The sequence below is a fragment of the Pomacea canaliculata genome, linkage group LG2 (genome assembly GCF_003073045.1).
Source record: "Pomacea canaliculata isolate SZHN2017 linkage group LG2, ASM307304v1, whole genome shotgun sequence".
Classification (NCBI taxonomy): Eukaryota; Metazoa; Mollusca; class Gastropoda; order Architaenioglossa; family Ampullariidae; genus Pomacea; species Pomacea canaliculata.
Window position 1 is genome coordinate 44685053 of NC_037591.1, and position 22112 is coordinate 44707164.

General features: G+C 37.5%; 2 protein-coding genes across 2 annotated transcripts; one reads left to right on the top strand and one right to left on the bottom strand.

Annotated features, from left to right (window-relative positions):
* Positions 1–4527: 4527 nt before the first annotated feature.
* On the top strand, positions 4528–6511 carry LOC112556349 (40S ribosomal protein S26). Its single transcript, XM_025225267.1, has 4 exons — positions 4528–4679; positions 5497–5674; positions 6152–6285; positions 6432–6511. The coding sequence occupies exons 1-4, from the start codon at positions 4677–4679 to the stop codon at positions 6471–6473; spliced, it is 357 nt and encodes a 118-aa protein (XP_025081052.1). The 5' UTR covers positions 4528–4676; the 3' UTR covers positions 6474–6511.
* Positions 6512–10291: 3780 nt separating this feature from the next.
* LOC112556348 (cell division control protein 6 homolog) lies at positions 10292–22110 on the bottom strand. Its single transcript, XM_025225266.1, has 13 exons — positions 21980–22110; positions 21313–21446; positions 20968–21144; positions 19003–19224; positions 18659–18853; positions 18219–18418; positions 17519–17682; positions 15794–15900; positions 15496–15635; positions 14712–14874; positions 14180–14382; positions 12197–12337; positions 10292–10575 (listed from the first exon to the last, which is right to left on the bottom strand). The coding sequence occupies exons 2-13, from the start codon at positions 21443–21445 to the stop codon at positions 10483–10485; spliced, it is 1938 nt and encodes a 645-aa protein (XP_025081051.1). The 5' UTR covers position 21446; positions 21980–22110; the 3' UTR covers positions 10292–10482.
* Between the last annotated feature and the right edge of the window lie 2 nt (positions 22111–22112).

Sequence of the window (22112 nt, forward strand, 5' to 3'; positions counted from 1 at the left end):
AACACCATCACCAACGAAGAACTCCACCGAAGAACTGAAACCGAGTCCATCACCACGCAGGTTCAACGAAGGCGTTGGCGATGGATTGGACATGTGCTCCGCCAGCAGACAGCAGACCTTTCCACAGTCGCCCTACGATGGACTCCAGACGGCCGAAGAAAACGAGGCCGCCCAAAGGAAACTTGGAGAAGAACAGCGGAAAGGGAGATGAAAGGAAAGGGCTGGACATGGGGTCACCTAGAGCGAGTTTCAGCCGATCGACATCGGTGGCGGACTCTGGTTGAGGCCTTGTGTGCAACCTGATGCACGAAGAGGATAAGATAGATAGAATGGACTTCACTTACCGAATTTGTTGTGTAAAGATGAAGCTGTTTGAATTCGCCCCCGATACGCTCTAACGACTCCATCAGACACGTCAGTCGTGTTATTTTAGTGTCTTTGTACTTTGTCTGTGTTAGAATGTTACGGACTGCCGATTTCCAACGGTGTTGTGCCTAATACATTAAATTTCAATCAAACTAACCGATGCTGAATTAAAAAAATAAAAATAAGTGAACTTCACATTACGTCGGTCTAAAGACATTCGCGGACCATATATACTTTGCCCACCCCTGCTCTAGTGGTTCTGCCACTAATAAGCAGACTAAAAGTCAACAAAAGTATGCTCGTCTAATAAAATACTAGCAGACAGAATGTCCCCTAGACTTTCTACACTCTTTTCTGCCAAAATAACAAGATGGTGCCTAAATCTCAATACTGCCATACCGAGCCTCGATCAGACTCGACTTCTTCAAGACGAGCCTGAAATATTCAGGTAGCGTTCATTGAAACAACCCTCCTGTACATCTCCAACAAACGGAATCCAATGTGCACGTGTTTAAAGCTGGGTTCCTGCACAATCTATATTATAACATTTGATTGCATACAGATGCTTACTACCTATTACTAACATTGACAAAACGAACACGTGCCACAGGTTGCTTACACATTAGCCCCCTCTTTCCCCAACAAATTCCTGTCACTTCAGTCATCAGCCCCCATTTTGTAGTTATCCTAATTTTTTCTTTCATGATTGTATTGCCTTGTTTTAACGTAATTTAGCGTTTCAGTTCGTTCTACTAAGATGTTAATAAGCATACCTTTGCTTATTCTGCTACCCTCTAAATAAAGATTTGTCTTCTGTTCTCTCACCTTAGTTATTAGTAACTTAGAAACATAAGCAGAATGAGGCATTAGAATAAGCATAAACTTGTGTCGTGTCATGCACGGTAAATAGCAAACGAAAGGAGCTGTGACACACATCGCATGCACGACACACAGAAGAGAACACACTTTGGGGGAAAGCAGTGTCTCTAAAGTGGACTCCACACTCGGCTCAGAGTGGGCGTGCAGTATATGAACGGGAAAAAAGAACACAACGTGAGGTATGTTAGACTAGGTAGCACACCCGACGAGTAAGAGCTAGAACTGCAGTAGAAAATTGCCCATGGGAGCTTCGTCCTCTTTCCCTGGAACATCAAAGATGACTGGTGCTAAGTCTTTTAGGAACCACAAGCAACCGATGGTCCAGCCGCATTGTGCAGCCTTGTAGCAAAAAGCAGATCAGTCCGGCTACAATAGGTAAGTGCATACAGCGATTAGTTTGCCCGTTTGCCCAAAGGTGTATGGGGGTGATGGGTAATAAGGAAGCATCCTCTAAAAAAAAAAAAAAAAAAAAAAAAAGAAAGAAACAAACCTTCAGCCAGCTTTTTGAAGGGGTGTCCCATCCAGAGAAAAGTTGGTGTACCCCAAGACAAAATCAGGACCTGCCGGTAAGCTGCTTCTACTACAGCAAATCAATTAAATAGAGCAAACACTAGACAAATACATAGGCTTTTGTGGACCATATATTAGACAGCTGTTTAGGTTTTGTTGTATACACGTGTGCAGATAACCTATTCGACATCTCCACACACTGTAATGTAAGCTTTATAATACACTAGTTTCACACTAGTTTCCACACCAAAAAGGATATCACGGCACTACACTTGAAGTTTTTTGAGTGGACATATGCGTAGTCTTGTATTCTGGTTAATTTTTTATTGCTGTTTTAAAGGCTTTATTGGACACTTTAGGTTCACCCTGTGGTGACCCTCCTTTTTATGCAGCTTTTGAGCCGATATATGAAGGTAAAATATCCATTTTTTGCAGCACATAACTGCAGGTATCACACTTTCTTTATTTCAAGGGCAATTTTCAAGCAACTTACATAATTATAATCTACAATCGTTTCATCAAATTTGATCTCTCTCTCTCACACACACACAAGCATCAGAAATAGTATGGTTGTGATAATGGACATTCTACTCCCCTGTGCATGGAAAATACTTACTCAAGTGGGTGGACAGAACTATTCAGAAAAACGAGTTTTATGTCACATATAACAGCAGTAGCTTTTGACAGCTTGTTGCAAAGGGTCTTAGGTCATTGCACCCATCCCCCCTTCCCAATGATCTTGAAGCAAATTCTTATCGTCCGACCCAAAATGTTTTCTCTGGCTGCTTAGTTGTGACATAAAGAAAAAGTGACAATACATTTTCCAGACAAAACTTGAAGAACGTTTTAAAAAATGTTTAGTTGGCAAAAACGAAAAGACGAGTTTCCTGAGGAAAAAAATACATTGATGAGTTGGCTTCATGACGGTCTCGTATCACAGTTTTCTGTCAAAGAAGTCATACTTTGATAATTAAATGCTTCAATAATCTCCACAGCCTCAAAACAAAGGAAATATTTATAAATTTTTTCACTTGACATTCTTCTAATGTTGTAAATAAAATATTTTGCTTTCGAGATTTAGATATAAAATAATTTCATCAGTCTATGAAATTGCCTAAAGTCGAGTTATAGCTATCAACTACTGGGAAGACAAAGCAAAGCGTTTCTCGTAGAATTTGACTTATTTTCATGAATACTTCTCTCATAGAACTAAATATTCGTTGGGGTAACACGGCCTTGAGCAAGTTTTGTTTCTGTAAGAAAGTGAATGATTCACGATGCCAACTGAGTGCAATACCGTTTACTAGCCGTTTAGGTGTGCATACATTTTAGAGACAGAATGCCATTTATCTGTGAATATACAAGTAAAAAAATCAAAGCACCTTCTTTTACCCTTTCTAAGTGATACCAGTGTACTTTGACCAGCGTATCTTACACTTGATACACGATGAGCTCACTGATTAGTGGAAATAAAGTACCGTAAATTTTGGTCTATTGAGCGCACCTGGATATAAGATACACCCACTAATTTTTTTTTAATCTTTAAATCGATGGCGTCAAATGAAAACATTGTAAAATGCTTCAAGATGAAAGGCAAATAAATAAGTTCACAAATAAGACGTACTAGTTTATAAGCCACACATATATATATATAGTATACACACACTATGATTTATATATTTTCCCGCTCTGTAAATCATAGTAAATCATCAATAAAATATTATACTCAAGTACGTTATCGATCATTTTAGTAGATCTTTAGCTTAACTTTTACTCTGACAAGAGTCAGTATATATGTACAACTGACTTGCCGTTTACTCTACATTATAAACTGATCATTTTCTCTTATATCATTATACATCTTTTCTGCCCTTTAATTTCCTCATCGCTGACATGTTCATTACTAATTAGAATCTTTACATGCCAGTCCCATTAAGGGATCATTACTGTATTTTGATTTTTGTTTTGAAAACATACTCATTTTCATACACAGCTTTAAAAAGACACAAATTCAAATAATATTCATTAAATGATAAGGAAATAAAATTGTTAATCATATATGTTCACCAGGCTTTTATAACACTAATAATTAGAATTTCCAACACATATATATATATCTCTAAACCAAATCCAATCATCATGAAAAAAACATGTATACACTTCTAAAATGATTTATATTGTTTAATTTGCTCCAGGAACATCTGTAAATGTTCATAAAATATAACAACAAAAATTATATACAAATGTAAAATCTCAACAAGAGAAAAAAAATTATAACACTTTAATTGTCGTTTCACGCATGCTTACCTCAAGATTTATTTCAAGGTAGAGCAAATCACATTTCACCTTTTCTATAAATAAAATGATTAAATTTTCAAATGCTTTGAAAGTTATAAAGGAGTTCAATTCAATAGTTCACATCCTTATGACTTTTGGCAGTCTCGATCGTGTTTGACTTGAGGTAGGAAAGCTTACCCACAATGTATTTGACGATATCGATATATGTCAATACTGTCCACTTCATTCGATCCCGGCTGAATGTTTCTTTATGAATGTCTTAAGGGCAGATGCAAATCTCAGTTGTTTATATTTGTAACTTCCTTTGATATCGCAAATTGTCAAAAACCATCCTCGCTCACGGTCCAAAACAGAACAGCTATTATCGTCTGCTTAAAACGCAAAATGGCGGCCGACGTCTTGTGTATCACGTGACAGCAACAACAATAATAACAACAAAAAGAAATATGACATGTTTCCTTTCAGCTCAAATAATCATCAACCAAAAGTCGGGCCAGTTACAAAGTAATCTATGAAAGGGTATAAGTACAAAAGCAAGTATCGGGCTTCTCTTTTTATCGCGTATGAATATTTCCCATGAAGCATTTGTCAACTTCCTTTTTCGCGTCAGAAAGTGAGGCAAGATGGTGAGACATCATGATTCTAACTAATTTTATCTATTATGAATTCTAGGATGCTTTACTTGTGTTGACCATTTTCCAAAATATTGATTAAGCTTTATTAACACGTTTTAGATACTGGAGGTTTATTTTATGGTTAGCTGTAACGTTTTGTAAATTTGTATAAAGACCACGTGCTTCGATAAGTCGCTGTCCATATCCATGGCATAGAGCCATAGACAGTTGTATGTAGTAAGACCAAAATGTCAGCAGGTCCTCAAAATGTGAAGCATAGGGCAACATTGAACCTTCGAGGAAATTAGTCTTTGTGGACTATACGGACTGTGGATTCGCTGAAGTTAAAATTATTTTAAATCATTGCGATTGGTAATTTTAACCAATTGGAGTGCTGATTACGGGTCCTCGGACATACTTTGAAGGTGTGACTGCAATATGAATTGCATAAATAAGAAAGTTCTCACTAAAGGGAAGGGGTCGGTGAGGCTCAAGGCTCAAGAGGCTTGTTCCAGACAAGTATGCATATAACCAAGCGCATAGTGTGCGGTGTTTCAAGAATCTAAACGCCGAGCCTACTGACTAATGAATCGATAAATGCATTTTGAGATTACAACAATTTTCTGAAGAAAATCTGCAGTATCTTTTGATTTTTTTAATGTGCGACGTGGATTGTGTACTCAGTTGCTTTGACATTGGAATTTTAGAAAAAGCAAGGTATATTACTACTGAAATAAAAAGTTGGGTAACTGATAGAGTAATAAATTGGTAATACTAGTATGACTGCCATTTATGTCTAATCAGTCTAATTTTATGTGGATTTTGGCAGACCCAGAAGCGCAGGAACAATGGTCGCTCCAAGAAGGGACGCGGACACGTGAAGTTTGTCCGCTGCACCAATTGTGCTCGTTGCGTTCCCAAGGACAAGGCCATCAAGAAATTTGTCATCAGAAACATTGTAGAAGCAGCAGCTGTTCGGGATATATCAGATGCCAGTGTTTATGAAGGTGGGTTATTCCAGACTAAGTATCTATCAAAAGTGTGTGCTTGGATTTAAGATTTGAAAGGATGAAAAATCAAGAGTAACATAACTCTAGTTGCCAGACACATCTCCTGATGGGTTGGAATAGCAGGATTTATGGGTTAAATTTTTGAAGGCTAAGAGTGCCCATTCCCTAAAAATTTGCTGTGACTTTTGCGGACTGATACTGCAGCTCTTGGGCAGATAATGTTAGTACTTGCTGTCAGTTTTATTGTTCTGTGCTCTTATTGATTTGCCTTTATATGTGAATTTTTGTTTTGCGATTAATGTTTTCTGGTAATAGTGCTTTGTCTGGTTCATAACATTGTTTATACAAAGTTTCAGGCAGCTTCATTTTGCTTGACAGAATGGCTGCTGACCTGTTTATCTGATTACTTTCAACGTACCAGATTTAGAAAATTGTGGATTCATTTCATTAATCACGTTGATATTGTTTTTACAGTCTATGCCCTGCCCAAGCTGTATGCCAAGCTGTTGTACTGCGTGTCCTGTGCTATCCACTCAAAAGTGGTGCGCAACCGTTCACGTGAGGCCAGGAAAGATCGAACCCCTCCGATTAGGTTCCGACCGATCAGGGTATGCTATTTTCTTAAAACCTTTTACCATCAATTTTGTACCATCCCTTTTAAGTTCTTCTGTTTTAAAAGAATGTCTACTAAGTTGTCTATATAAAACTTGTTGATTTTGTCAATGTTGTTACTGAATTTTTTGATAATTTCCAGGAGGGAGCAGGTCCAAGAGCTGGAACTGGTGGACAGCGTTGAGAGATAGACAGAGAGAAATAAACTTTTGTCCACACATTTGTGCATTTTCCCTTTTTGTTTGTGCTATGATTGGCATTGAAATCTAGATGTCTTTCCAACAGTGTCTAGCATGCTGCTGTATATTGGTTCTTTTGGCTAAATATGTTTTTATTTTAGTGTGCAGATTTCATTCGCTAATATTTGGAGAAAATGTCTGCAATACATTTACATGTAGATTAAAATGTCTCCTTTGCCATCGTTTAGACTTGTGTAAAGAGGCATCCACCAGTAGCTTTGTACATCCACCTGGGTTCCTTGTACGTATAATGCAGTCTAAACCTTGTATGTGCAGCAAATCATTGCTACAGCTAAATCAAGTAAAGCAATATGAGCAAACAATTTTGTAATAAAGAACATACAGGTCACCTGGTTAGCACCATACCGAGTATACAGAGATAGCTGTCTAAAAGGCACACTCATTATGCGACAAATGCTGTCCTGACATTCCTGTCGTCTGTCCATCGCATACTCAGTGCTCTACATTAACAAGGGATTTAACTCTGACCACAATACTGAGTACATGGTGCAAATCAGCTGTACAGGCCTTAGTTAAATAATGCCAGCTTTACCACTTGTAGTGTGCAGAGGGTTGATACAATTTCTGTAGTACTTTACCCCAGTGGTTCTCCAAGTATTTCGGACCGCTTAAGTAAAAAAATATGGCAGACCACCAAGACCTATGTACTATGAATTTCAAATTTAAATTGCCGCATTTGTTTCATTACAATTCAAAACTAAATGTCCTTTTGTGACAGTAGTATAGTAATAAGGACATAAAACTACCTACCTCATTATTTGTAATTAAAATGTTAACGCGAGGAATGCATCACTTTGTTGACATGACGACTGCAGCCGTGGACCACCTGACTTATGCTCCTGGACCACACTTTGAGAACCACTGCTTTACCCCCCCCCCCCCCCAAAAAAAGTTGACTTGTTAAAAAATGCAGCAATATTAAGGACACTAGGTAGTTACTTCTGAGAACTATGTCAAAAATTTAACAAAGGATTAAAATCGGATTTAAGGCCTAGTGTAAAATGAATGCTGTGATGACCACTAGTGGAATTAGTGCAGGCATAGGATTTTTGAAGAGGTATATATGGTGCAACAAGCACAGCCATGAGATGCACAAGTTGATGTAGTTCCAGGTTAGAAGTTCCAATGAGAAAACATATCTCACTCTGCTGTCCATTAAACAATCTTTTGATGGAAATACTTTTGTAGCAATGTAGACAAGAATGAATTGCAAGTCAGAAGTGTGCCAAGCCTGTTCTTCAAGAATTAAAAGCAATAAAATATAAATGTGTAAAGCTACATACCATATAATTTTAAAAAAGTGATATGTTATATATATTTTATTTGCGTCACGTGCAGTTTAAAAAAATTGAATAGAGAAAGTTTTTATCTTTGCAAACTAGAATCGACCCAAAGGAAAATAGACCTTCATTAACACTAGTGCGAGTGGATGAGTGATGCTGGGCCTTGGACAGAATGACTGGAAATAAAGTGGTTAAGAAGGAACAAATTTGAGACGGTTATCGGGCCCTGCATGGAATGACGGTTCACTCCTTCGTATGTGCCAGTTGCCATAAATTTCAATCCATCGAGCGCACCTGTGGATAAGCTGCAGCCAGTAACATTTTATTTCACAAATAAGCTGCATCATAGGCATTTCATCTTGTTTATGGCCTCATAAGGATCTGCTCCAGCAACTGATCTGAATTCTTCAATTGTATGCAGCTTTGGTTTAGTGAACAATTAACACTTAATTGAACATATAGCTCACTTAAATCTGAAAAAAGCTGCTGGATTTAAGGCTAGGGTAAATGTGGCTTATAATCCAAAATTAACAGCACTCAGGTCAGCCTTGAAGTGTACCTTGAAGAATGAAGTTAACCAGAAATGCTGGAACTACTGCCCAGTTGAAAGGGTTCATGGTATCCTATGAGGGTAGTGACTGATCCTTAGAAAGTCACCGGCTTGGCATCGTGTGAGGCACATAGTCTAGAACACCGTTTTCTCTTTAAAGCAAGGTAGCAAAATTGATGGTACTGCTTTGCTAAATCCTAATCATCACCCCTGGTAATGCTGCAGTTGGCTGCCAACTTTGGAAGGGGGCTCCCATGTAATTTGCAAAACAAAAAAGTAGCAAGAAACGAAAAAAGTGATGGGGTTAAAAAAAGTAGAATTTGTTTAGACTGTTAAATACTCATGGCTGAAACTTCTATGTCTTGTCATCAACTTGGTATCGAAACTAGGGTCCTTATCCAGAATAACCCGTTCAAACTTAGTACTTCATAGTCCCTGATCTGGATAGGGTTACTATTGTCTTGCCCCCTAAATTCTTGTCATCTTTACTTGCCAAAAGTGAAGGCATGGTGTAAAGTTTTCAATGTGAATGAGATTGCAATAATATAAAAATATTTGCGCAAGGATTTCCCCAGTTAAAAACCTAAGGTTCAGTAACAGTTATTGTTGAAAGCAGGGATGATGAACAAACCATCTGGCAAAGCTTTGTGGGCTGGTGTGGTCAAGAACCTATATAAAGGAATAATCAGAGGTACAGAATAGCAAAGAATGATCAGCACACTGGGTCCTTAGCCCATGAAATTTAGCCCTTTCTCTGCATACCCCATAATAAAGCATTGCTTCATTTTCATGCAAATGATAGTAAGAATTAACTTTGTCTAAAGGAAGCACCAACTTTCAGCTTTCTCTTTAGGTGATACCTCATAGAAATAAATTCACAAATACTTGCTTTATGCTTCGTACATCCATGAAAAGGTTGAATGGTTGGCTGTTTTATGCCATGCTAGCAACTTAGGCTGTTCAACGAAGGCGTTGGCGATGGATTGGACATGTGCTCCGCCAGCAGACAGCAGACCTTTCCAGAGTCGCCCTATGATGGACTCCAGACGGCCGAAGAAAACGAGGCTGCCCAAAGGAAACTTGGAGAAGAACAGTGGAAAGGGAGATGAAGGGAAAGGGCTGGACATGGGGTCACCTAGAGCGGGTTTCAGCCGATCGACATCGGTGGCGGACTCTGGTTGAGGCCTTATGTGCAACCTGATGCAGGAAGAGGAATAGATAGATAGCAACTTAGGCTATATTATGGCAACATAAAGCAAACTTATTTTAAAAAGTTTAGGGACAAGTTTCCCAAGTGTTGTTGCCACAAAATCTTTAGTAAAAGCCAAGACAAGAAGCATGAGTAATGGAAAAGAGTGAATAAAGTGTAAAAGAAGGGTTGTGGCCAAAAAGGCCACAAACTAATCATAACCTAAAGCCATCAGAACATAAAAATTTAAATTTTATGAAAAGCTGATGGCAGATACTCAGAACATGTAATTAAAACGTACTACACTAAAATTTCCTTGACACCACAAACTGGTGGTGATTTGCCTCATAAAAGTGCGATTCATTGTTTTAAATGTAGCCTCATAAAAAAGGTAAAGAATGCATACAAAAATAAATTTTATCATGAATCTTGTTGGGCGAGCTCTGCATCATTATAGCTTGTTCCTTCTCAGCTACCCTTTGAGCATCAAGGCAGTGAAGAGCCAAATGGCTGTAGGACCTGAAGGTATGCATAGACTGGTTAAACGCCCCTCAACACATTTTCTCTAGATAACAAAGCATGGACGCCCGACTTCAGATGATTAGGGAATGTAAGGGAGCATGTGAATGATTAGCTACAAGGTGGCAACAAGCAAGAGAAGTAATGCAAACATAAAACTGACGTTACAAATCCCAGCATCAATCTGAAACACGACACTTGTGTTTTATAAAACCTTTATATCACGAGATTTCAGCACAATGTCTTTAAATTAAAAAAATCATCTGTACAATGCTTAAATGAACAGAACTGAAATGCATGTAAATTCATCAATTCCAAATAAACATTTAGAGATTTGTAGATGGCTTTTTCCTGTGTCAAGATGGGTCCAAGAACACTGTTGTCAGCTTGAACTACTTTGGGAGACCATCTTTTAAAATGGTGGATACCAAAACACGATCCTGTAAAGTCTGTTCAAGTTCTTTTTCATCTTGCCGCAGTGTTATCTGAGAAAGAGAACAGATGATTCATGAAAATAAAGCCACATGAATACATGCATTAGAATTTGTATTTGTTGAAAGTACAGGTGAACATCTTCATTAAGACTTTCTCTGATTGGTTGCTTTGGCAGGAAAGTGCTTCTACCTAGAGGCGATTTTAAACTATGAGGGAAGAAGAGGAAACCGCAGTACCCATCGAAAAACACCAACCAACAGGTGTTGCATACAGAGATCTGAACTGAGCACCTATACATAGTGGTGGCTAGCGAGTGTATTATCCACTACACCAGCAGTTCTCAACCTGTGGGGCACGACGTGTCATTTTTTAAAAAGTTTCTTATACCGGTATTAGTGAAATTAGCTTACATTGTGTGGCTAAGGGGGGCGCGTGGACGTACCTTTGTTCGTCAGGGGGGCGTCACAAGTAAAAGGTTGAGAACCGCTGCACTACACTATCAGGCACCAAAAGACCTTCCCCACTGCTATTCTACACTATGACCCCCAAAATTTTCATGAAATGTATTTTACTATATAAATGCTTTCTCTACTATGACTAACTCCTTTATGTTTAAAAAAAAAACTGCTTCTGACTGATCATTTGCCCTATGAATCTTTGCAGAAATAATCTGAAATAAACGAGGCACACAATTTTGAAAGAGACAGCTTGTATACCGTTGCCTCTTTATTTACCAGTCCACAACAGTTGATTGTGCTTCATTACAACCTCTCATAGAAGTCAAATTTCTTGTGTTCTAAAGCAAATTTATGTAGAAATCACAGTTGACAGCTAGCAACAGTTAACTGCTAGCACATTCTAGGAGATTAATGATGTTTTACATCCACAGAGTTACAAGAACATCCATGCACACTACCAAATTATTAACAGAGTAGACTTCAGAATACTTAAAGGCCGATCTTCTGCCTTATGGTGGAAAACAATGATTAGACCCAAGCTGAGTGGGGTGAGGAGCTATCTTTGTGGTCACTTTGGTCAATGGTTCCGACAAGTACCTTCACCTCCACTAGAACAATTCCATGTATTCCAGCTGGATGATGGAAGTTTGGACGTTCAGAGCTTTTTTAAAAGTGCAGTTAATCTGCTGACTAGAGCTGCACTGTTCATGTAAAGAATGGCATTATAGATGTGGACACAAAGGCAAATAATTCATTTATTTGTCATGTGACATTACACAAGGAAAATGTCTTAATGATGGCTGCTTGACCACTCAACAAATACCAACTAACTCCTATCCCCTCCCCATCTCTGCAGATGCCCTATAAGTGCATGATTTTATGTCAACGTAAAAAATAAAATGCATAAGAAAATGAAAATTCCTGTCCTGCCAACACAAGGCATACACCCATTATGCACCTGCATGTGACTCATTAGCCACAATTTTCCACTCCCTGCACAATGATGTGCATACCCAAGAAAGGCCACAGCCAACGGTTCTGCATGCACCATCTGATTGAATCGGACTTTCTGGGTAGTGCAAGTGTACCAGATGGTGATCAAGACTGTCAGTATGCTCATCTCTACCCCATTAAAAAAACATCAGATGCACTGGTTATGCTATTGCAATATGAACTATATTTTTAGCCCCCTAGATACAAGAAATGTTCAAACCTTGCAGAGACGAGTTTCTTTTGCCTTTTTAATGCCAATTATTCCTCGTGACTCCAGCAGGACACACACAGAATGAAATTCCGACTGGTCAACTTGTGCCACTTGCTGTCGGCGACACACCTTGCAGTAGGTCTCATATAGCTGTACAAAAACAATTTACAAAATGTTCACTGGATCTGTTTTTTTGTTTTGTTTTTTTTTTGCTACCATATGCAACTATCTTATAGCCTCTGATATTTTTGGAAAACATTTGAAAAGCAGCAGTCTTGTCAAAAGATGATCATTTTTTTTTTTTGCCTCCTCCTTTCTGAATCTATTTTCATGTATTCTCATTTGAACAAGTGGCCCTATACTCCTTGAGGAGTAACAAGAAATAAACTAAAACGAACACATTTGAACATCTTTGTTTACAATCAGTTGTCATCATAATGACTAGATGTTCTTTTATGAAAAATGTTTATTCCATGCCACCTATTTTCATTTTGTAAGTAGACAATATGGTGTTAAGTCACCCACTTAGTTACTTCTATGATTTTGTGCACAATACAAAGAAAAAGATACTTTGAAAACATAATGGGAATATGCTACAACTGCTCTTTAAGAAATGAATTATTGTTCCCACTTAGTGGCCCTGGTCATCAGAGACTCCACTGAAACACCCAAGATCATAAAACACTGTGAAGAAGAAGAAGAAGAAAAAAAAAATGTCAGTCTTTTCGTCATGTAGACAAGGGAAAGGCTGGGAGGGCAGTTGTTTTGTCTGGAAAGTATTGAAGAAAATTAATGAAAGTTTTATTTTATCTTTAACAGGCAACTCAACTATTAGGAGAATAACCATCAAGATGTCTGCTCTGTTGAAAGCTCTATTTGCTGACCAAACAACATACCCGCAGTATGGTTACGCCATGGCATGCCATGTGCACACAGATAATAAAGGGACTTAAGCAGGTAAATCTACAAATGCCTCACTTGTACTGCTGTTGCCACCCCCCTCCACTTTTCATTGCCTCATCAAGAAGGGAGGGGCCTGACCACTTTCAGCTGAGGTGTCACATGAAACGAGCTTATAACCAAAGAAACACAAGAACTGACAGGTGCACAGATCTGCCATTTCTGCCAGTTGGTTGAATCCACCAGACCTATAAACTTGACACACTTGCTGCTAATGTTAAGCAGGGCTGCCGAGAGCCAGCACAGGCCCTGGGGTAGACGATCTTTCCGGGGCCCTTGTAATTTTAATTTATTTTCCCAGTATATAATAATATGCTTACAATTCAATTGTCAACATCTACATTTCATTCAGTCAAGTAAAATAGACTGCAAACATTAGGACAAGTGCACTAGGATCTACATCACTACTTGAGCATAGAGTTCTTTACACACGAGTGGTAAAGGATAAGGATCACAGTTGTAGTACCCTGCTCCATAGGAAAAAACCCCAGAGTAAGAAATGACCTCACATTATCTCAAAACATTTTAATACAGATTCTCTCTGGTGATATGTGATTATGTGAATACCAGCAATCTTCTGATGATTTTAGCCATGTTCTTCATTATTGATCAATTTATTTTGTGTTTGATAAATGATTGTACAGCCTGTATATCTAAACTGTGACCCAAAGAGATCTTGAGCTAAGAACTAGATGTCATTTTCAGCACAACAACCCTGTCAATTCATTAACCTAATGTGTGTTCTTCCAAGGGCAAGAAGCATAACGACTAAAGGCAGGGGTTAAAAGTTCATTTAGCAAACAGGCAAGTACAGAGGCTTACAGCTTATTAACCAACCAGAACAGGTAAAGGCCAAGGCCCCTATACACACTGACCAGGATTAAATAGCAGTTGTATTCTATCGGCTCCTAGCAGTCGGGTCATCTGGTAAAGCTAAAGAAGAAATTTGAATGTCACCTATTTGATACAGTAACAGTGAAGCCACTAAGCAAAAGATTAATGCTACCCCATTCCTGGAATGCAGGTTATTACCTTGCCCAAGGGAACTTCCTTAAACTTGCTATTTTTAATAATCAAAAGCAGGGTGCAAACAGCGAGCTTCTGTTGCAGGGGTATCTCATCACTTCGCTGGGCTTGGACACTTGAGCCATACACTTCAGACATCACTTTAGAAATATGTCCCACTCCTATCTTTTTGACTGCAGGACTTTTTGGTTTCGATGGACTGTTGCAATCTGAAAGAGAGAGAGAGAGAGAGAAAAAAAAAAGACAAACATGATATTTATATCAACTAGCAGTAAAAGGACTGAAATGACAAACATTGCTGCTTGCAACTGGTTTATGTTATATCCTATACAACATTAACTTCATGAATAAGAAATAAAGGAAAATAACGAAACCATAGTGATATTTCTGAAGTTACATTGCCAAAACACACACACACAAAACTAACCCTGGGTCAGTGTGCAACTGGTCTTTTTTTCTGCATAGTATAATTACTGAACGAACTATGAATTGTGTCAAGTACTTATTGCAAAAAAAGATTTAAAACCAAAACGTTTACCATTAATTTTCAACACGTTTTGGCTACGAATCTCTGATTCAGCCATTTCCACTGCCCTCCGGCAAACATCCAAAGCCTTTCTCATGTCCCCAGCAACTGCAGCCACTTTCCTGGCACAGAACTGAACTGCACTCTTCTCAACAATAACATCACCATTCTGACTCTGTCATAAAATAACATACAGTCTAATAATTCAAATTTATGAATATTCACCACAAGCATCTGCGATTTCATATAGAAAATGAATGAATTATATAGAGAGAGGTGTGTGCATGTGTGTGTATATATATATGGAGGAATGCAGAACATAAATAATACAAAAGCAGTGCCTTTTACAAATACAAGTTTTAGACTTATCACATTATGGCACACATCAATTAAGTGGTGGCCAAAAAAATAATCTTTTAATTTCTTTCTGTTAGGTATGACAGCGTGTCAAACCATATTAAGATAGCTGAAGTAATAATACTGCTTTGTGAACAGGATATGAGTTTATTTCTTTATTTGCAATGGCTTTAGAGGTGGAGTTATTCTTGTTTTCCTTTCTTTTTACACATGGAGGGAAGGCAAAATATCTTACCTAAAGTACAGTTTTCTTGCCAATTTCAAATAACAAACATTTAAGAATTTTTAAAACATGGGCATGCAGTTTACTATTGTACCCTTTATCCCCAAAACAAATTATACAGACTGATAACTTCAGTGTGAGCTCCCCATCAATCATAAGTAAGCAATCTTAACATAGTCAATAAAGATGGTCAAGAATGAAAGGGACTGTACACACCTGAGACAATCGGTCATCGATGATTTTAGTGATCTCTTCATAAGTGTAAGGAGCAAAGTGTAGAAGCATTGGCCTATACTGTGGCTTGGTTTGCAGACGTGGCAAAATTCTATCAGTCAAATCCAAAGCATTGGCAACACCTGAAAAATAATAAAACAGAAACTCTCAGAATATTTATGAAGTTCATGTCAGTAATAATTTAAAACAAGTAACTCTATTTTCTTCTGATGCAACTGAACCATATAACTGTATTGCATAAATCTAAACGCTGAGAGCTGCTAGATATAAACATACTTACCAAGAAGTATAACCTTGGAGCCAGGAAGTGATGGCCACTCAAATATGTGATAAAGAACCTCCTGATGTTTGCTGCTCAGTTGATCTATCTCATCTAGGATCATAATTCTGTTGACACACAACACAGCACAAGTGTCATAACAATTATGTAATAGATGCATTTTGGCGCTCTCATCAAAATGTCCAGAAAAAAGTTTTTCATTTCTTAACCCTTATAATTCTGCTGAGGAAGGCAATTTTCATTACTTTTATTGGAAAGTTTTTCTCCTTCCCGGAAATATAAAGGTTTTCTTTGGTCTAATGTTTACCCAAGAGCAGCAATAATAAAAATAAACTTCCCTCTCTGATGTCTTCACCGTCTTGTTACTAGCCATTTTCTTTGTAATACTTATAATATATGTAGTGCTATAAGGGTTAACTCATTGAGGTCACACTGGCAAGCTGCAATTAATGGTACAGGAACAAAGAATACCTCATTTTAAAGATGAATCATTGTTCCAAAAATTACTTCCCTTGGTTTGTAAAACTGCGTAAACCCCCCCCCCCCAAGTTTGTATGAAAGGACATTTGGTCTCTTTCAAATTTAAGTTCTTTGTAGTATGGTGAGCAAAACATGACAGAGTACAGTGTTCCCTCGTTTATCGCGGGGGATAGGTGTTATGATCAGCCGCGATAAACGAATTTCCGCGAAATAGGGACATACATGCAATAATAATATATACATGTAAAACAATATCATGTGAGTGTAAAGTAATATATTAATCATGGTATTAATACAGTACAATAACAAATTAGTGTAAAAAAAAATTATAACTGTACTCAGAGAAACCCAAAAAACTGATGTGAACTGGCTGCGAGATGGGAGATACCAATCATGGCTCGTGGCTTACGCATAGCAATGGATTTCTCATACACAATTATTTCTTTCTTTCTATCTACAAAATAACCATGGTATTTTAATAGAAATACAAATATAGCTATGGTATTTTGTACAACGATAATTCCTAGCGCGGAAGTATCGATCGATACTTCACTCAAAAAAAACAAACTGCGAAGTAGTGAATCCGCGATATATGAACCGCGAAGTAGCGAGGGAACACTGTACATGGGTCAAAGTTCACACCTTGTTCTGTCCTTTTTTTTTGGTCAAAATCAGCCATATTACTGGGATTCTTATGATTTTCCTTATTCTGGATAAGATGTATTCATGTCAGGATGAAACAAGTTTTACTTTAACTAGAACTTTTTCCGTATATACTAAGTTTTCACTGTGGCTCTACTTCTGAAATACAAAACTGAAAGGCAGCTTCAGGAATAATGATATATGTGAATTTTCTATATAAAAAATATTTAAAAAAAAAAAAAAAAAAACAACAACAAGCAAAAACAACCTAAACATACTATTTCCTAAAGATAAAACAGTTCATTTCTGATAATGTGATGTTTAAACCTAATTCAAAATTATAGTTTCATGATATAGTTATTTTTGTATAATTTTTTTTTTAAATAGCCAAAATGTGATGACTAACGGAGAAATCTTGACTGAAAGGGAGGTGATCGCAATGAGTTATGGAAATGTGTACTGGACAAGATATGACCAACAACATGAACTGTCTAGATAACAATGTGCTGCAGATACCCAGTACTACTCAGAAATCATCAGCACAAATGCAAGCTACATGTGCAGTCAACTTACACAATCAGCTTGAAATTATCTTTACTTCACATGTTTTTCTTGCTTGACACCATAATTTTTTCCATGCTCTTTAAATTAATTTTGCCAGCTATGGGTGTTGCTATGTTGAGTTCAGCACAAAGCTTCTGGCATATGCTGGACGCATCTTTAACTATCATGCAATTAAGGTAGACGATCTGGCAGCTGTACAGCATCTGTGAAACCCCAAAAACATATTTACTGTAATCCAATTCTAACAATAAGGAAATATAAAGACTGACTAAAAGCTATAAAGCATTGTGATATTTTCAATTTCATCAAAACATGAAAGTAAACTGTCTCCAGCAGTTAACTGAGAAAAGCGACTTTTGACCCATACCTGTAGATACAACAGGGGTCAGACTGACACAGCAGCTTGGTGCTGTATTAAAGTGTCCCCCCTAATCACTTCCCAGACAGAGTAGCTTGCTGCTGTATTAAAGTGTCCCCCCTAATCACTTCCCACTTTTCTTGCCAATCAGGCCCTATTATATCACAAACTATGGTCAGTATATTTTTGTTCCTGCAAGAGCATGCAAAATGGCAATATACATAAACTGTCCTAGAGCTGTTTAAGAAATACCTATAAGTGATTCTTATGCAACCATGTTTCAAATTTGAGCCCAACTACCTTTAACAGTCTATTTAGAGCATTTTCTGAACCTAACTATAAAATTTCTGATTGGTCATGTTTCTGCTAGCCAACACAAACCTTTAAATCATCAATGATGTGAAGCAAAGTGGCCGTCTTGCCAGTGCCAGGTGGCCCTGATATGTACATGCTGCCGGCTGACTTTTTGTGCAGGAGGTGGCTAAGGAAGTCTTTGATTTCAACCACTTCCTGTTCCCTCCCAACCAGGTGATTTGGTTTGGCTGTATGCAAAGCCTGTTTTGCTGTTTGGTAAATCTGACCTGAGGGAAACATGCATATCTGTACATTCCAGTTTATGTAGACTGAAGTCTTAAAAAGTGTTTATATAAGCTTAACTGAAGAAAAAAAATAATCCAGAATTTGAGATAGTAATTGGAGAATCACTGCAACAGCTTGTTAGTATCCTGGTAATAAAATTTGATTTCACAATGTACAAAATCATGGTGATATTTTCTGAACAAACACAATAATACACATAGACACTGTAGTCATACACTTACATTTTGGCCTTCTAAGGCTAACTTGTCTGTTAGCAGTTTGTTTCGGACTCTTTGTGAAGTACGGTTCATTTTCTTTGGAAGACACTTTCTTTGGACTTTGAAGACTTCTTAGATGGGGAGACTTCAGTGGCGTAAGGACAGAAACATGTTCTGGTAGTTTCCCAGGCGTGGAAGGAATTGTCCATTTGTTTGGTACTTCAAGACATTAATTGGAAAACAAAAATTCAAACAATGCAGATGAACTAAACAAATGTGCATCATAAAAACTAGTTAACACGCTAAACTGCTAAAGAGTAAATTAATTGAAAACATGCCTTATCTTTATTGCTAAGAGAGTAAATTACCTGCATAACATGCCGTATCTTTACTACTTTCAATGGAAGGCATCTGACACTCCTTGGCTGATTGTGGGGATTTACAGGGAGACTTGGGAGGAGTCGGAGGGGACAACAATGAAGCTGTTTTTCGTTTGGTAGGACTTTTCAAAACCAGTAGATTACTTTTGATTTCCAGCTGATTATCACATTCATTTGTCATGTGAACTACTGGTCTGATGTCCAGGATATCTGAAGACATGAAATCAAGTAGTGAATAGCAAGAAAAAAAAAAGACACAACCTCAACTGCAACTGCAAGTAAAAATCATAATAAAAATAAACTTTATAAACAAATTTCCCACGTGGACATGAGCTCAACGCACCATGCTCAAAAGACTACACCTTAAGCAAACCCATAAATTATAGAAAAGGAATCCTGCAGATAAATTAAAATGGAGGACCAGAGTTGTCTGTAGCCTGGTTACACATTCACCATCCAAGATTCTGAGTTTAGATTTGTAGTTGTCATCGGGAAAGTCATTAGAAAGAACGATGCTCAAAATAAACCTTCCCAAGTCAAACACTGTGCTTGCTGCTAAGAAGTGGAACTCTCTTCCACAACACATTCGCCACTTGGACTACAAAGCTACACTCAAGTGCTCTCTGAAAACATCTGTTCACAAAGTGCTATCCTTGAATTACTATTCTTAACTCCCTGGCAATATTGTCATGCTAACCATCATGTAACGACTCACTGCTTTACCTTCTACCTTCTAGTACCTCATCTTTATGTTGGTCATTGTGTCTATACATACCTCACTGTCCGCTGTCAATTATCTTTTATTTATCATTATTGGTCTGCGCAGAGAGTGTGATGTATCTTGGTTGTGATGCTGCGTTATAAGTTCCCCTTATTATTATTACTTCACTGCCGTATGACAGTGGGGCAGCACACGGCATTCAGTTACAACATATCACTGCCCTTAAATTTGCAGATCTTTTGTGAATTTATTGTAAACATTGGACTTGCATGTCTTTCAAGTCAAGCTTGTAACTGACATGGCACCTGTGTAGATATGATGCATTCATCATAAGTACACTGCTTCAGGAGCAGCACATCTGTGCTTGGGACGTCTCTCCTTCTCCCCCTTAGTTACAGAATACCCTGAGACATTTTGTTGACATCAATGACATGGAAAAAGGGTATCACTGATGTCAAAATGTTTGCTTTTAGTTAATGTTTGGTAAATTTGGTGTTTACATTTAGAATCACTGGTAACACATCTTATAATGGGTAACATTATATAATTACATCAGAAATGATTTGGAGTAAAATTAACAAAACAAATGTAGCCTACACATTAACTGTATACATGGGTGTAGTAATATTTGGCCAGGATAAAAAAAATGTGCAGACTAAGAAAAAACACAAAAGAAATAAACTGTACCAGATTATTGCCGCATGTCTTGCCATCATGAGATTGGTTATATCAATGCACAAGGGTCAGCTGACCAGTGGGAAAAGGAAAGATGGCCAGTAAGCAGACACTGGCATTGTCCAACAACATATGCCAACCAAAATTTCAAGCTTTACTGGGAAACCATATTCTTCTACAACATATTTCTTCATTCAACCAACACTGACGGATTGTGCCACTTTCCATAACTGAGTCTGGGACACTATTGGTACTACAACGACTGTGATGTGTAAAATATATGCATTAGAAAATTATGAAAGTTGAAGTTGTATGTATTCAGCAATTTGCACAACAATGTTCCTGCATCTGTGTGCTTTTGTGTTGGTTTTGGTCCATTACAGTTCGCATTCTTCAAAGCTCTATGGCTCAGTTGTGTTAATATACCCATATTGAACTAGCTATCCTATAGCTCAATGAATGAGTTAACAGAAGACTACTACAAATGTTAAAAATGACAAAGTAGAGATACTTTAATGCATTCCACAGGACAATGGACAAAAGTGGAAACCATTTACCTTTCTGCCTGAATAAAGATGTCTCTTTCATAGATAAACTCCACTTTTTTTCAGTTGTGCATGCAGCACTCTCTTTTGTAGAAAATTCCTTTTGTGACATCTTAATGGCCTGATTGCACTTTCCTTTTTCTGTAGAGGATGCAGCTTTTTGTCTTGTGGAATAACCTCTCTGTAAATCTGTAAACACCCAAAATAAAAACTTTGAATTTCATATTAAAAAATAAAAAGTTAATTTCAATTAAAGATTTTAGGCTCATAAAGAAGAGTATAGGAAAGTTATTTATTCTCAATTGAAGTGTCTTTATTTACTTTTCTTAGGCAAGGTTGGTTTATGTCAAAACTTACTTCTAGAACTCCTTCTTACAGTTGATGATGGAGCATCAAAACTGTCCACATTCTCTGCTGTCTCAACAGTTTTCTTCACACGTGTGCTCTTTCTCACTGGAAACTCAAGTCGGCGTTGCACTTGTGATGCCATTCTAAAACAATATGCAGAAGTAGCTACTAACAATATCTCTGATTCTTCTTTAGTAAAGTTACTTTATATTGTTCCTGTTACAATTACAAAAATTATCAGCCATGAAGAGGCCAAGCAAAAGGATGAAGCCAATATTTGTAAAATAAATGAGTTGTTTACCAGGTCATATAAATCACACCTTACGGATTTCATAACGTAAAGAACATTTATTTTTATGACCAAATATCTTTTGAAGTGGGGGAGTTACAGTTTTATTGCCACATTCTCAACTTTAAAAGTGTCAGCTTCTGTCAAAACATACTGAGATTTGTGGCCACTGCCGGCATTAATGGCAAGATCTTATCAAAGAAGAGAGTAACATATACGGCAAACTCGATATCCTATACTTAGGGTACTGATGCAGCCAACACTAATAACACATGACTGAGTTAACAAGTGCTGATACTTGGATAGTCTTACTAGTTAATGTAAGAATAAATGATTTTAACTTGCACGCTTGATTATTTAATTAAAAAAAAACCTGTAGACTTATACCTTAATTCCAGAGAATGTGTTTCGCTGAAATTTTCGACGCCTCAACTTTGTTTTACAGAACAAAGTATGTTTCGTACCTTGTTCACGCCTGGCGCGAAGACGATCGTGCTGCTCTTTTGATTGGTTGATCTTC